This window comes from Notolepis coatsorum (assembly GCF_963971535.1).
Source record: "Notolepis coatsorum genome assembly, chromosome: 7".
Lineage (NCBI taxonomy): Eukaryota > Metazoa > Chordata > Actinopteri > Aulopiformes > Paralepididae > Notolepis > Notolepis coatsorum.
The window spans coordinates 105,794,592-105,807,895 of NC_140171.1; the positions used below are offsets into that span (position 1 = coordinate 105,794,592).

At 42.9% G+C, this 13,304-nt stretch overlaps 1 protein-coding gene across 2 annotated transcripts in view; it reads left to right on the forward strand.

Moving 5' to 3' along the window:
• shoc2 (SHOC2 leucine rich repeat scaffold protein) overlaps positions 1-13,304 on the forward strand; it is a 120,363-nt gene that overhangs the window by 57,178 nt on the left and 49,881 nt on the right. For both annotated transcript variants that reach the window (XM_084319302.1, XM_084319303.1), the window contains exon 2: positions 11,539-12,600. In XM_084319302.1, the coding sequence (XP_084175428.1) occupies positions 11,898-12,600 (703 nt within the window). In that variant the 5' untranslated portion in view covers positions 11,539-11,897. The remainder of the gene's footprint in view (positions 1-11,538; positions 12,601-13,304) is intronic.

Sequence of the window (13,304 nt, forward strand, 5' to 3'; positions counted from 1 at the left end):
ATAAATGACAATCAGAAATGTCAAGTTGCATGTTGTTATTCTAACCAGCTTAGACCCCGACGCTCTGCATCTTCTGGCCGCCTCAGACCTACTCCTATCCGAGCTCCGGGAGGGTCATCAAAGAGAAGTCGCCTATTCTCAGTCCTTGCCCCACAATGGTGGAATGAACTACCCACCCCAGTTAGGACAGCCGAATCACGTCCAATCTTTCGCCGTCGACTAAAGACGCACTTCTTCAACCATTATCTGAATAAAAAAAAATATATCTAACCCTAACTAACCGTACTGTCATGCACTTGTCCTAATAAACTAACCTACACTGTAGCACTCAACACTTTGATGAACATTGTTGCTCAGCTGATAGAGTTGTGCCCTTCCTGATGGCTTGTCGTACAGAACTTGTAAGTCGCTTTGGATAAAAGCGTCAGCTAAATGACTAAATGTAGTTCTGTTGCATTTCCAATTTATTTATTTAAATTATAAATTGATCAGGTATCGATAAGGGAATCGATAAAGAATCGAATCGATAAGCAGAATCGATAATGGAATCGTATCGATAAAATCCTATCAATTCCCATCCCTACTGGTGATACTATATCCAAATTGAACTCGGCCATTTGAAAGATAGTATATGTATATATATATAAATGTGCGAATTGGCTATAATACGGTAATGTATAAGCATATATTCTATATTCTATAATAATATTTCAAATTGCATTGGTCCGGATGGGAGAATTCAGTACTGTATATACAGAACCTTCAGTTTGATCATCTTCCCTTTATTAATTTCCTTAGATCTTTTGTACACATGATCTCAAGAGGGTACTGAATGAGCTCAGTGGCAGTTTTTTAAGTTTGGTCATTATTATCATGGTTTTATTCACTGTCAAAGATGAAAAGAAAAATCATAATTCATATTTTCCTTTGTTTCATCACAATTTAAGCAAGCCTAGTAATAGACACAATATTTCTGACACTGAGAATACATTCATTGAGGTCCATAGATGTTCCTAGATACCAAGAATATGCAAATAGCCCTTGTAGAAGTGGAGCAATATTCCATTTACCTAGGTATACATTTTATGCAGATTTTCACCTGGGGTGGAACAGGTTAAGAGAGGGAGAGTAAAGTACAGAAAAAAGGTACTGTTGGGTACCGGTATCGATTCCCAGGTAAAAAGAAACATTTTCAGGCTCTGTCCCGAACAGACTCACCGTGTAGGCCAGATGCAAGCCACATTTTACAATAAACCTCTGTGGGGCTGCTTAAAAAATTTATAATTTATAAAAGCAAATTTAATCGCAATCGCAATATCTGTCAGAAAAATCGCAATTTGATTATTTCCCAAAATCGTGCAGCCCTACAGCGAACAGGTCTATAAACCCATGAGGGTTGGGCACTTTGTGTGCATGACACGGAAATAAAATAAACAATCAATCAAAAATATAGAATGGTTGGGAAAATGGGCGTGGCTAAAGCACAGTCCAGGGTGTTTGTCAACGGAAAAAATAAATTACAGCAGACTGGCTGCTGGTGACCCAGGACACCGTGACCAGACCTCAAAGATGGAGTTAAGAATACACCTACTTATGTTTGTCTAATCTTTATTTTCCCAGCTAGGCCAAACATGACTGAAGGGTAGTTAGCTGTAGGACAAACAAACCTTGGATTACAAGGCTGCGCTGCCAAGCTTGTTTTCTTTGCCAACATTTCAGACACAAACTAATGCAAACTGTTAGAATAAATACACACTTTAGAGCCATATGAAATCCGTGTTCACGGAATCACGGACGGAATCGCGGAATTCACCAATAAAAATGGAATCAACTGCAAAACGTGGAATATTGCAGAATTTGGCCTAATCTGGACTGAAATTCCGTTTTTGGGTGGAACGTTTGTTGCAAAGCAAACATGACCGGGGAGGCGGGGACGCTAGAGCGGGTTACACACAACACGCAGCAGTGCTCAAGCGTCTGGCTGCTTTGATGTTAACACTTTGGCTGCCATGGGTTAAATTCATTATCAACCGTAGGTTGCCGGCTCTATTTGTCTATAGAGAAAGTCCCCTTCTTTGCAGGGCTATAACTTTTTAAATTCTATTGCTACATTGCCATTATTAGGGCCCATTCAAAGTCCTATATGTATTGTTCATTGTGTAGCAACGTTAAACTTTTTCATTCACATATTCATAGTAAAGTATGGTATAATGTATAAGTATGTTTTCATCTCTTTCTGCAGCTTTCTCCAGAACGTGATCTATAGCCCCAAATACATTATATTGATGATGCAATACAGTTTTATGGAAATCAGCGCAATATAAAAAATTCCAACTAGACGTACTTCTAGAAGTTACTACACGTCATCTTATGTTGACCGGATGGGCTAGGGGGCGTTTATAATTCCGTGGGCAGCGTTATACCAATCATCTAATGTGGGTCAAATGTTGATAATAGCAGTTAGTATCGAAGACGGTAACTTTACACGCTAAAACTCACCCCAGTCTCCGCGCGCCGTTGGGCGATCATAGTATCTTTTTTTTTTTTTTTTTTTTTTTATCTTTTTCCCCCTCTTTCCTCAGATTTTCTCCCATCCCCAATGTTAGTCGTTATGCCAATTCCCAATCCCCTTCCTGGTCGCTGCGCACTTACCCCCCACAGTCGGTCTGGGAGAGTGGAGGCTATCACGTGCTTCCTCCGACACACGTCTAGCCAATCAACCGCTTCTTTTCACCTGGCAGCGCGGACTCTCACTGAGAGGGTGTAACGTGTGGAAGGATCACACTACCCCCCTTAGATCCTATCCGCGCTGAGCAGGCGCCCGGACCGAACTGTAGGAGTCGCTGTTTACAACGACCCGGACCCACCCCTCCAGCTTTCCCACCCTCTAATACTGCCAATTGTATTAGTGTGAACGGCCAGCCAAGCTGGTGACAACGCCGGGAGCTGGATTCGAACAGGCGAATCCAGCGTCTCCGGCGTTGGTGACGAACGCAATCTCCGCTACGCCACTGTTATATCTTATTCAATTGTGGACATTTATTCATTCCCACTTATTAGACACTATTTTTGATGGTAAAATGAGCATAAAAAGCAAAATACAGAATTCTGAAATATTAAAACGGAATTTGGGAAAAAATATAATGGAATTTGGAAAATAATAAAACTGATTTCATATGGCTCTAACACTTAAAACAACTGTGGTGGAGAGACCTTTATTCTTTTTCTTTCCTTTTCCCCCAAAACTTGAATGTAATAAGAGTGGTAGAAGCGGAGTAGAAACATAACTGCTTTCATACAGTTTGTTGCACCCTGGATAGTGTAGAGTAGAACCCTGGATAGTGTAGGAGTCACCCTGGATAGTGTAGGAATCACCCTGGATAGTGTAGGAGTCACCCTGGATAGTGTAGAGCAGTCGTGCCCAACCAGTCGATCGCGATCGACCGGTAGATCGCGCGCTGGTTTCAAGTAGACCGCGAGATTATTTTGGAAAATCATTTAATTTGATTTGATTTGGAGGTATAAACATGGCTCTGAGACCAGCCTTGAGTCACTCGAAACTGCAAGATGAATGGAACACCACCAGCTAAAAAGAGGTTCATTCAGAGGACGCTACTTTTCAACAACGCAAGCAAGACTTCACTGCCGCCAGAGCCAGGACCCTCCGACGAGCTGCCGCCTCCGACGAGCTGCTGGCACCAGGGAGCAGCTCCAACGCCGCCTCCGACGAGCTGCCGGCGCCTCCAGGGAGCTGCTCCAACTGCCGGATAGCACCAGCGTCAGCGCCGCAAGCATAACCGGAGCAGCCAAAAGACCAAAAACATATAATTTCCATGAAGAGTGGGAAGAGGCTTACTTTTTTGTTTATTTCAACGCAAAATCAGTTCGTCTGATTTGCAAACAAACCGTGGCTGTGCCGAAATAGGGTAATTTGGAGCGGCATTATACAACGATGCACAAGAAAAACTGCGCGCAACTTTCCTCACATGCAAGCAGAACTTCAACGTCAGGGTGAGGACACCGCACGTTTGATTGCACACATTATGAGGAGCAAGTGCAAAGCATCTTGTCAGAGTTTGATAAGCGCTTCACAGACTTTTCAATACTTGAACCTGTTGCAAGCTACATGTGTTTTCCATTTGGAACTGTAGAATGTAGATGTGGATGACATCACATCCAACGTGGCCACACTGTTTAATCTGGACAGCCATGCTGTGGAGAACGAGATCCTCACACTTCAAACTGACATTGAGATTAAAGCCAGGGCAACACAAGGGATGAAGGCAGAGTTCTGGGAGCTACTGCTGCCTGAGAAGTACCCCAACCTCAGGAGATGTGCCATGAACTTAACAGCATTTTTTGGATCAACCTACCTGTGTGAGTCTGCTTTCTCTCACATGAAGAGATCATCAAGTCCAAGTACAGAACCACATTGACAGATGACCATCTTGTGGACTGCCTGAGGCTTGCAACCAGCTCCTACAACCCAGACTTTGAAAAACGAGCTACCTCTTCCCAGTGCCAGCGTTCTCACTAAGAGACATTTAATAAAAAAGAAAAAAAACAAGATAAAGGAGAACTATCAGTGACTGTTGACAGACCTTTTTGTGGAATTGTTTTTTGATTGTATTCCATTTTGCAATGTGACAGCTCTGTTTACACATCATTCGTATTCCCTTTTAATTGTACATATATTTTTGTTTTGATTGTATTGTTCCACTTTTGCTTTGGCAATGTAAACACATGTTTTCTCATGCCCATTGAACTGAGTGTGTGTGTTGTCAGTGTGTATGCAGAGTGTGAAATAAACGTGAGAAGTTACAGTTACAGTCTTGTCATTCTTGTAATTCCTACACTACACTGTTACAATGATATATAAAATAGCATATTATATATATTGAATGGGTATATAATATATACCCATTCAATATGCACATGACAGAAAATATTATATGCCATATAATATTTTCTGTCATGTGCATATTGAATGGGTAATACTATTACTACTAATACTAGCCTTATGCACCTTATGACACTGAATATATTTTTCAGTTAGTTAGATAGTCAATTGCTTGTGTTGTTTTTACTACCTGTACCCCCTTCCCACATGCTGCTATTATGCCTGAATTTCCCCAAGGGGATCAATAAAGGAATATCTTATCTTAGCCGAGAGTAGGACAAATTTGGGCTGGTAGCTCTCGGCTAGGTGGAAAATTAAAAAGTAGATCTTGGTTCAAAATTGTTAAAGGCCCTTTCGGCTTTTTAGCACCGAAAAAATATCACAGAATGTCAAAGAACAGGGTTACGTGAGCAGCTCTTCAGTCCTGCGTTCTACAGCCTGTGATAACTCCTCTTGGGAGTCGCGCTGTTTCTATGTAAACTCCGCAAGCAACACGTCCAATAAATACGTCTTTAACATGCTTTATATGCTCGCCATTACTATATGCCCGTCGCGGTTAAAAACCTTTTTAACTAACGTTAGCGTTAAGCTAGCAAACAACACTTCCATTCCTCTTTCACTAGTCTCTCTTAAGCTACATCATCCCCCGCTTAGAGTCACAGGAGATGTAGTAAATACAACAGTCCTTCCATGTAGGCTAGAACGCTGTGAATAGCCTACTCAGTAGCCACTACAGTAACATCATTAAGTCTGCTATAAGCTATTCTCCCTCTTGTGTGTGTCTTTATGCAGATCTTTATGCAGTTTTAAAGAACCTTGGCTTTGTTCTGGATGCACTTTGTTGTAGTTATCCTACAGAGAAAAGAAAATGCACTTGACTTTAATGCACATTTTGTTGTATGCAAAGAGAAAATGTTTAAATTGTACAATCTTTCAGCAGTCAGTCTGGAATTAATGTATTCATTCAAAAGTGCTGAATACCTATTTTACGCTGGAAAGACTTCACAGGATGAATGATGCTATCTCTGACCTTTGCCCTAGGTGCTCAACGGAAACCGGTAGCCTGCTCCACATGTTCTGGGAATGTAACAAACTGAGACCTTACTGGGGCTCAATTTGGGAGATTCTCGAAGAGGTCACAGGGTTTGAGATCCCATGTACACCTAAATTAGCATTATTAGGAGACATGTCTGACATTTCTCCAGATAAGAGAGGCAAGGTGCGGATCATTAAATTGGCCATGATTGCAGGGAACAAGTGTATTGCCATGCTGTGGAAAAGTGCTGAATCCCCCCTCATGTCTATGTGGCTTAGTGAAATCTCTTCGTACATGGCATCAGAGAAAATAATGTTCAATCTTAAGAAAAAACCACATCTCTTTGATAAATGCTGGGCTGGGTTTAGGCAATACTTGGAACAGATTACATAGTAGGTTGACGATGTAGGCTATTATTGAAGCTCCCTTTTGTCTTTCTGATGGGTATATATTGCAATGAATGATACTGTAAATGTTATTAGTTGCTCTTTGAAGAGAAAAGATGTAACGTTAGATATTTATTTGTTTGGTGTAGAAGTATGGGCACCTGTTAGACGGGTGTAACTGGGTTTACTAAATTCTCAATGTGTAAAAAAAAAAAAAAAAAAAAATTAATTTGTTGAGGTCCTAGTCTTGGGTCTGGCCTAGAGTTTTGTTTTGTTTGTTTTATATTTTGATTTTTTATTTCTTTCAGGGGGGGGGGGGTTATTTTGTATCTATTTTTCTGTAACTCAGGGAGGGGGGCAGTTGGCAGCATTTCCTTTTGTATGGTTGTTGAACTGATGCTGTAAAACTGAAAAAAAAGAAAATACCAATAAACATATTGTTTAAAAAAAAAGAAGTGCTGAATAAATGTTTTATGGACCCATAGTCATTAATATTATTTAAGTTAAGTTTAGCCATAATCATGTCTTTTGCCATAATCAGGTAGCTAAAAAAAACAAAAACATTATATATTAGGGATGCCCCGATCGATCGGCCACCGATCGTTATCGGCCGATAATCAGTATAAATATGCGATCGGTGAATTCCGATAATGAGTCATAATCGCCGATCGCGGAAACCGATCAAGCGTAGATCTCACTCGCTGTCTGTCTCAGACACACAGGACCTGCAAACTGCCGCTGCTCCTCCTCCCTTGCCCCGCCCGCACCCGTGTACAGTTTGTAAACACAGAGGACTGAGAGGAGGCTCTGCTCGAGTCTATAGTGCATTCTTTCGACGTGAGCTAACGTTAGCTACCTAGCTATCGTTACTGTTTAAACAAAATTACCCAGTCAACTATTCACTTTTAGTAGGCATTGTCTAACGGTATTTAGCCGGCTAGCTACTGATAGCTCCTGATATCAACAAATGCTCCAGCAAGTCTAGTAGTGCATGTTTATACCTCTGTTAGCTCACGTTAGCTAGCTCGTGTTAGTTCACTGTTCAAAACTAAATGTCCCATTGAACTAAATAGTTCACTGAGGCGTTGTCTTAACGTTATATATCCGGCTAGCAGTAGCTACAGATGTCTCCTGATGTCTTATAACATTGATTCGATGCGTATTCGGGCTGAGGGCTTGCTGAATGTGATTTATACCAATACTAGGGTCCAGCTGCAGCGCCGGAGAATCCTGGCCGTAGCTGGAGGCTACTCAGTACACACAGACAGTGGAGCTGTTTGCAGATAGCGAGCATTTTGACTTGTTGCGTGGTGGCGATGTCTCGCAGATAATACAAGTACAAGTCTAATTATATAATATATATATTTTATATAAAAAAAAATTTAATTACATTTTTTTAATCAAACATGATCGGTATCGGCCGATATGGCTCACGACGATCGGTGATCGGTATCGGTGGCAAAAAACGTGATCGGGGCATCCCTATTATATATATATTTATATTAATCATATTCTGCCTTTCTACATTCGGTTTTTGGCCAACTGTTTCCTATTTTCGGTATTCGGTTTCGGCCAAGAATTTCCCATTCGGTGCATCCTTATTTTTTAGTTTGGTTTAGTCCTACTGGGGAATATTAGGTCCAAATTTTTGACATTCTTTAACCCATATCTGTGTGACCATGACAGATGCCTACTTCCACAACATACTGTATTTGATAATTTAGTGTTAATATATCAACCGTACCCCTTTCTTTTTAGTACCCGAAAGGTCTCATGACTGGTCATAGGGGGTGCTGTGCTTTGAAGACTTGTGTCTATAAACGGTACTCTCAGCAGTCCTAACCTTTCCACTTAGCTCTGATCCTGAGCCAAGCCTGCCTCTTTCCTCTGCTGCAGCTTGGCTTGTACTAGTGCTGGAGAGATTTACCGTGGACAAATAGGCAGGGACAGCAGCAGCGGAGACTAAACAGAGACGTGCTTGCTGAGATTTGATGGCTCAGTATGTCACGTTGTCTGCTTGTGTTTTTTTAATCTCTATGCCTTTTTGGACATAAATGATCAATGTGATTGTAGTGCTTAGGACTTCATGAGCAAGGCTAAATAGCTGCACGTAGGTGTGGCTATAGGTTGACCGTAGTGTCGACGCCCTCTGGGCCGTGTTTGTTTTGTAGGAGCAGGTAGTAGAATGTCTAGAATACATTCAACAGGTTTGCTTAGATTGTTATTAGCATAGGCTAGAGTTGCAAATGGTGGGAATATTCAAAGGTGGAAACTTTCCATGGGAATTAACGGGAATGTATGGGGATTCACAGGAATAAAATGGAAATAGAAGTATTATTTTCATAGACTGTACTTGGATGGAAACATAAACCCTTTGCCATGTCATAAGCACTAAGCAGACATAATTGTAAAAACCTCTGTAATAGAAATGAAGAAATGTATGTATTTAAACTTTTAAATTAACATATTTGAACTTTCAAATTTACGTATTGAACTTTAGAGAGACACTTTCCCCCCAAAACAATGCTGATTTATTTATTACATAATCTCACACATGTTCCAAAACTGTAGTTTTACACACATTCATTTAGTTTTAGAGTTAATGAGTTTGAATATGTCTCCCATCCAAGAGCACTGAGTGGTTGTGTTAATTACAGCTCAATGCAATTATGGACACGAAAAAAACCCTATTGCAATCCTTGTTGCTACTAATCACTTCATTGAGCTGTAATTAACACACCACACGTATTCAGTGTCCTCTAATGACATCACTGGAGGACATAGTCAAACTCAATTAAATGTCAATAACAGTTTTATATTCAAATAAAATTGTATTGCCTATATTTTATGTCTTACCCTACTTACCCTGCCCATACATGTAAGTACCCCCCCCCCCATGCTGCTATGATGCCCACATTTCCCCAAGGGGATCAATAAAGGAATATCTTATCTAACTAAGTGAAGATGTGCAAAATGGTTTAGAGTTTTGCAATATGTGTAAGATTATGTGCAAAATAAATTTGCATTGTTGTGAATTAACATTCACGGCCATTCGATATCCCCATCTAGCTATAGCTGGGCCAGCTTTCCATTACACACTTTCACTGTGCGTCACGTTGTTTGTAGAGCTAAATCTATATTTTATATTATAGCTATGGATACAATATCATGGTCATTTGACAGTAAGATGCAAACAAAAAAAATGTTCCCATCCATACGTTCCCGTTTTATGCCGTGGTGAATATGAGTGTTATTTCTGAATGATCGGGGCTAATTCCTGGGAGGCTATTTATAAGCCGCGACGTGTATTATACCAAATCCATTGGCGTTTCGTCCCTACACACGCTACAATTAAAAAATCAAATGCATTTGACTATTATGTTTCATCATGAATGCATGAAAGGGGGGGGGGCTCATTTCTGATTAATTGATTGCCAATAATGGCATTCGTTATTACCACAACATACGCTGATCAGGGAGATGGCTATGAAACCCTTGCACAATCAAGCTGAAATTGACATCAAATTGTTCTTACCTGTGGCCGGTGGGATTCCAAAAAGAATATTCCAATTATTTGATTGCCATCTGGTAGATCATATGTCCATCTGGCTCCCAATAACATATATATATATATATATATACATGTGGTTGGCCGGCAAAGTGTTAACACATTCGGGGCCAGACCCGATATATCCCGGGTTAACTCGCCATGTGCTGGGCACCAAACCCGAGAAAAGTCATGTTTTCATCGTTATTTCTTTTATTTGATTTTTCCATTCATAATCCATCCATCCAGCCTGATGTTATCATTGGGAATGGGTCTGAGATCGCAAAAGTCCAATAACGCCTTGCGACCGCTATTGCACTCCATTTGAAATGATGTGGCTTGTTGTCTGGGCCGAGCTGTGGCGTGCGGGCGGGGTCTAAATACTCCGGCAAGACAAGCGGTTATAGGGATGGCATCGACAAGCCCCCCCCCCCCCCCCCCCCCCGTTCCTGTTCAATGCTGGATTACGTTGGAAACACGCTCGCGATCAGTACTTGGAATGGCGATCAGATAATTCGATAATTCTTTTTGCAGTACATCATAGACAAGGTAAGGACTATATGTTATCAATCTTGCGTTGATCCGATAATTCTTTCCCCGCGATCGGAGCATGTGTCTAATGTACTGTGTAGCGTATTCCGTTGGTGGCGATCGAAGCATAGAAAAACGACCTCCCCCCCACCCTTTCATGCATGCATGATGAAACATAATACCGATAAGCTAGCGTTGATTTCAGATTGATTATTGATCCAGGCGAGAAATGGCACGATTTATAATGAAATGCAGTAAAACTCTGTTTGGTGTCGTTTCCTGGGATTACACAGAATCACTCTAAAACTATACTCATATTCACCACGGTATGTATGGATGAAAAAATTGTGTTTTTTGCATGTTGACCGGAAGAAACTCACTGACAATCGACTATGTTATTAGATCCATAGCTATACTATTTAATAGTTTTAGCACTGCAAACACCAGCATTTATCCCCATTGAACAAAGCGCTGGCACACAACGGCCATACGCCCACAGCGACCTCTGGCGTCCAATGAGTTAAGAGTCGACTCATCACAACAACAAAAAATACATTCTATGTGATCATAACCTTTTCAACATACAATTGTAGACCATACGTTATTGTGGGCTCAGTAGTGCTGCTTTAGTGTGCAAGATCCCCAGAATCTGTGTACATGTGATGGAAGAGTGTTCAGCACATTGCAAATGCACAGTGTATGGTTGCAATTCAATGGTAATAATAACACAAGATGAGAATATTTTTATCAAAACATGCCACACAAGACAACAATTCTTTTGTTATTTATGTAAGCCTGGGGGGTATTCAGGATGGTGTGGAATTGGGGAGCAGCTGTGATGGGTGCGGTACTTACTGGAATGTAGCAATCTGATTCATGTAGTCATTTCTTGTGACATTTTTAAGAAATTATTATTTGATGAAATACATCTGCATCTGCACCCATTAAAAAAAATAATAAATAAAAATAAAGGAAATGCCACAAGACATTTTCCAAAATGTACAGGAAAGTTTCCACCCCTTTGCAACCCGAGGACAACCTACCAAACCTGTCGGAAGTGTTTCTTTTTCTGTCTAGTGTGACGCTCAAGTGTGAACTACAAAGCCTGAACCTTTATTTAATATGTTTCCGTCAACAGCAAAGCCCAGAAGGATGAGAACCTTACTGACCTCTGTGACCTGAACTCACTGCGACCGAGGGCCCAGGGGGATTGTGGCCCACGGCAGCCACAGCCCTGCTTCTTCAAGGTTTCTTCTCTCCCACGGCATCTTAACAAAGATACGGATCAAAAGAGTGACGCAAAGCAAACCCCTCTGGATCAAAAGGGCCTTTCTTTTGGAAGACACTTCTAAATGTATACGCCTGCACAGGTATGTTTCACCGTGCGCTCGTATAAAGCCCCCGCGGCTGTCTGACCCCCCCCCCCCTCTTTGTAAGTAACCGAGAAGAGAGAGAGACTCCCATGAGCGACTCTGCAGGGGGCCCGATAACGTCGACATGAGTAGTACTTTAGGCAAAGAAAAGGACTCAAAGGAGAAGGACCCCAAGGGAGGTCCGGTGGGTAAAGAAAGGGAAAAGGAGGCCAAGGCTCTGGCCGGCTTAGGTAAGGATGGTGGCAAGGAGGCCAAGACCAAAGGGAAAGATGCCAAAGAAGGAAAGAAGGACACCGGCAGCGCGCCACCGGCCGTGGCCTTCTCCGTGGACAACACCATCAAGAGGCCCAACCCGGCGCCGGGGACGCGCAAGAAGTCCAGCAACGCCGAGGTGATCAAAGAGCTCAACAAGTGCCGGGAGGAGAACTCCATGCGGCTGGACCTGTCCAAGAGGTCCATCCACATGTTGCCCACCTCCATCAAGGAGCTCACGCAGCTGGCGGAACTCTACCTGTACAGCAACAAGCTGCAGAGCCTCCCCGCCGAGGTGGGCTGCCTGTCGGGCCTGCTCACCCTGGCCCTGAGCGAGAACTCCCTGACCAGCCTGCCGGACTCGCTGGACTCCCTGAAGAAGCTGCGGATGCTGGACCTCCGGCATAACAAGCTGCGCGAGATCCCGGCGGTCGTGTACCGTGTGACGTCGCTGGCCACGCTCTACCTGCGCTTCAACCGCATTACGGCGGTGGAGAAGGATATCCGGAACCTGTCCAAGCTCACCATGCTCAGCATCCGTGAGAACAAGATTAAACAGCTGCCCGCGGAGATAGGTGAGTGACTGAGAGGGGGATGTGAGTGACGGAGGGAGGGAGTGACGGAGAGAGAGGGCGATGTTAGTGACAGACAGACAGACAGAGAGAGGGAGTTTAGTGACCGAGAGAGAGGGAGGTGAGTGATGGAGAGAGAGGGAGGTGAGTGACAGAGGGAGGTGAGTGATGGAGAGAGAGGGAGGTGAGTGACAGAGGGAGGTGAGTGATGGAGAGAGAGGGAAGTGAGTTACAGAGAGAAATAGTTAAGTGACAGAGGGAGGTGAGAGAGATAGGTGAGTGACAGAGAGAGAGAGGGGGAGGTGAGTGACGGGGAGAGAGAGACAGAGAGAGGGAGGTGAGTGGGAGAGGGAGGTGAGTGACCAAGAGAGAGATCGGTGAGTGACGGAGAGAGATAGGTGAGTGACGGAGACAGAGCGAGAGGGAGGTCAGTGACTGAGAGGGAGGTGAGTGACAGAGAGAGAGGTGAGTGACAGAGAGAGAGAGGGATGTGAGTGACCGAGAGAGAGGGAGATAGGTGAGTAACAGAGATAGGTGAGTGACGGAGAGAGATAGGTGAGTGATGGAGAGAGTGGGGTAAGTGACAGAGAGAGGGGTGAGTGACAGAGAGAGAGGGGGTGAGTGATGGAGAGAGAGGGGGGTGAGAGAGGGGGGTGAGTGATGGAGAGAGAGAGAGGTGAGTGACTGAGATGTAGGTGAGTGACGGA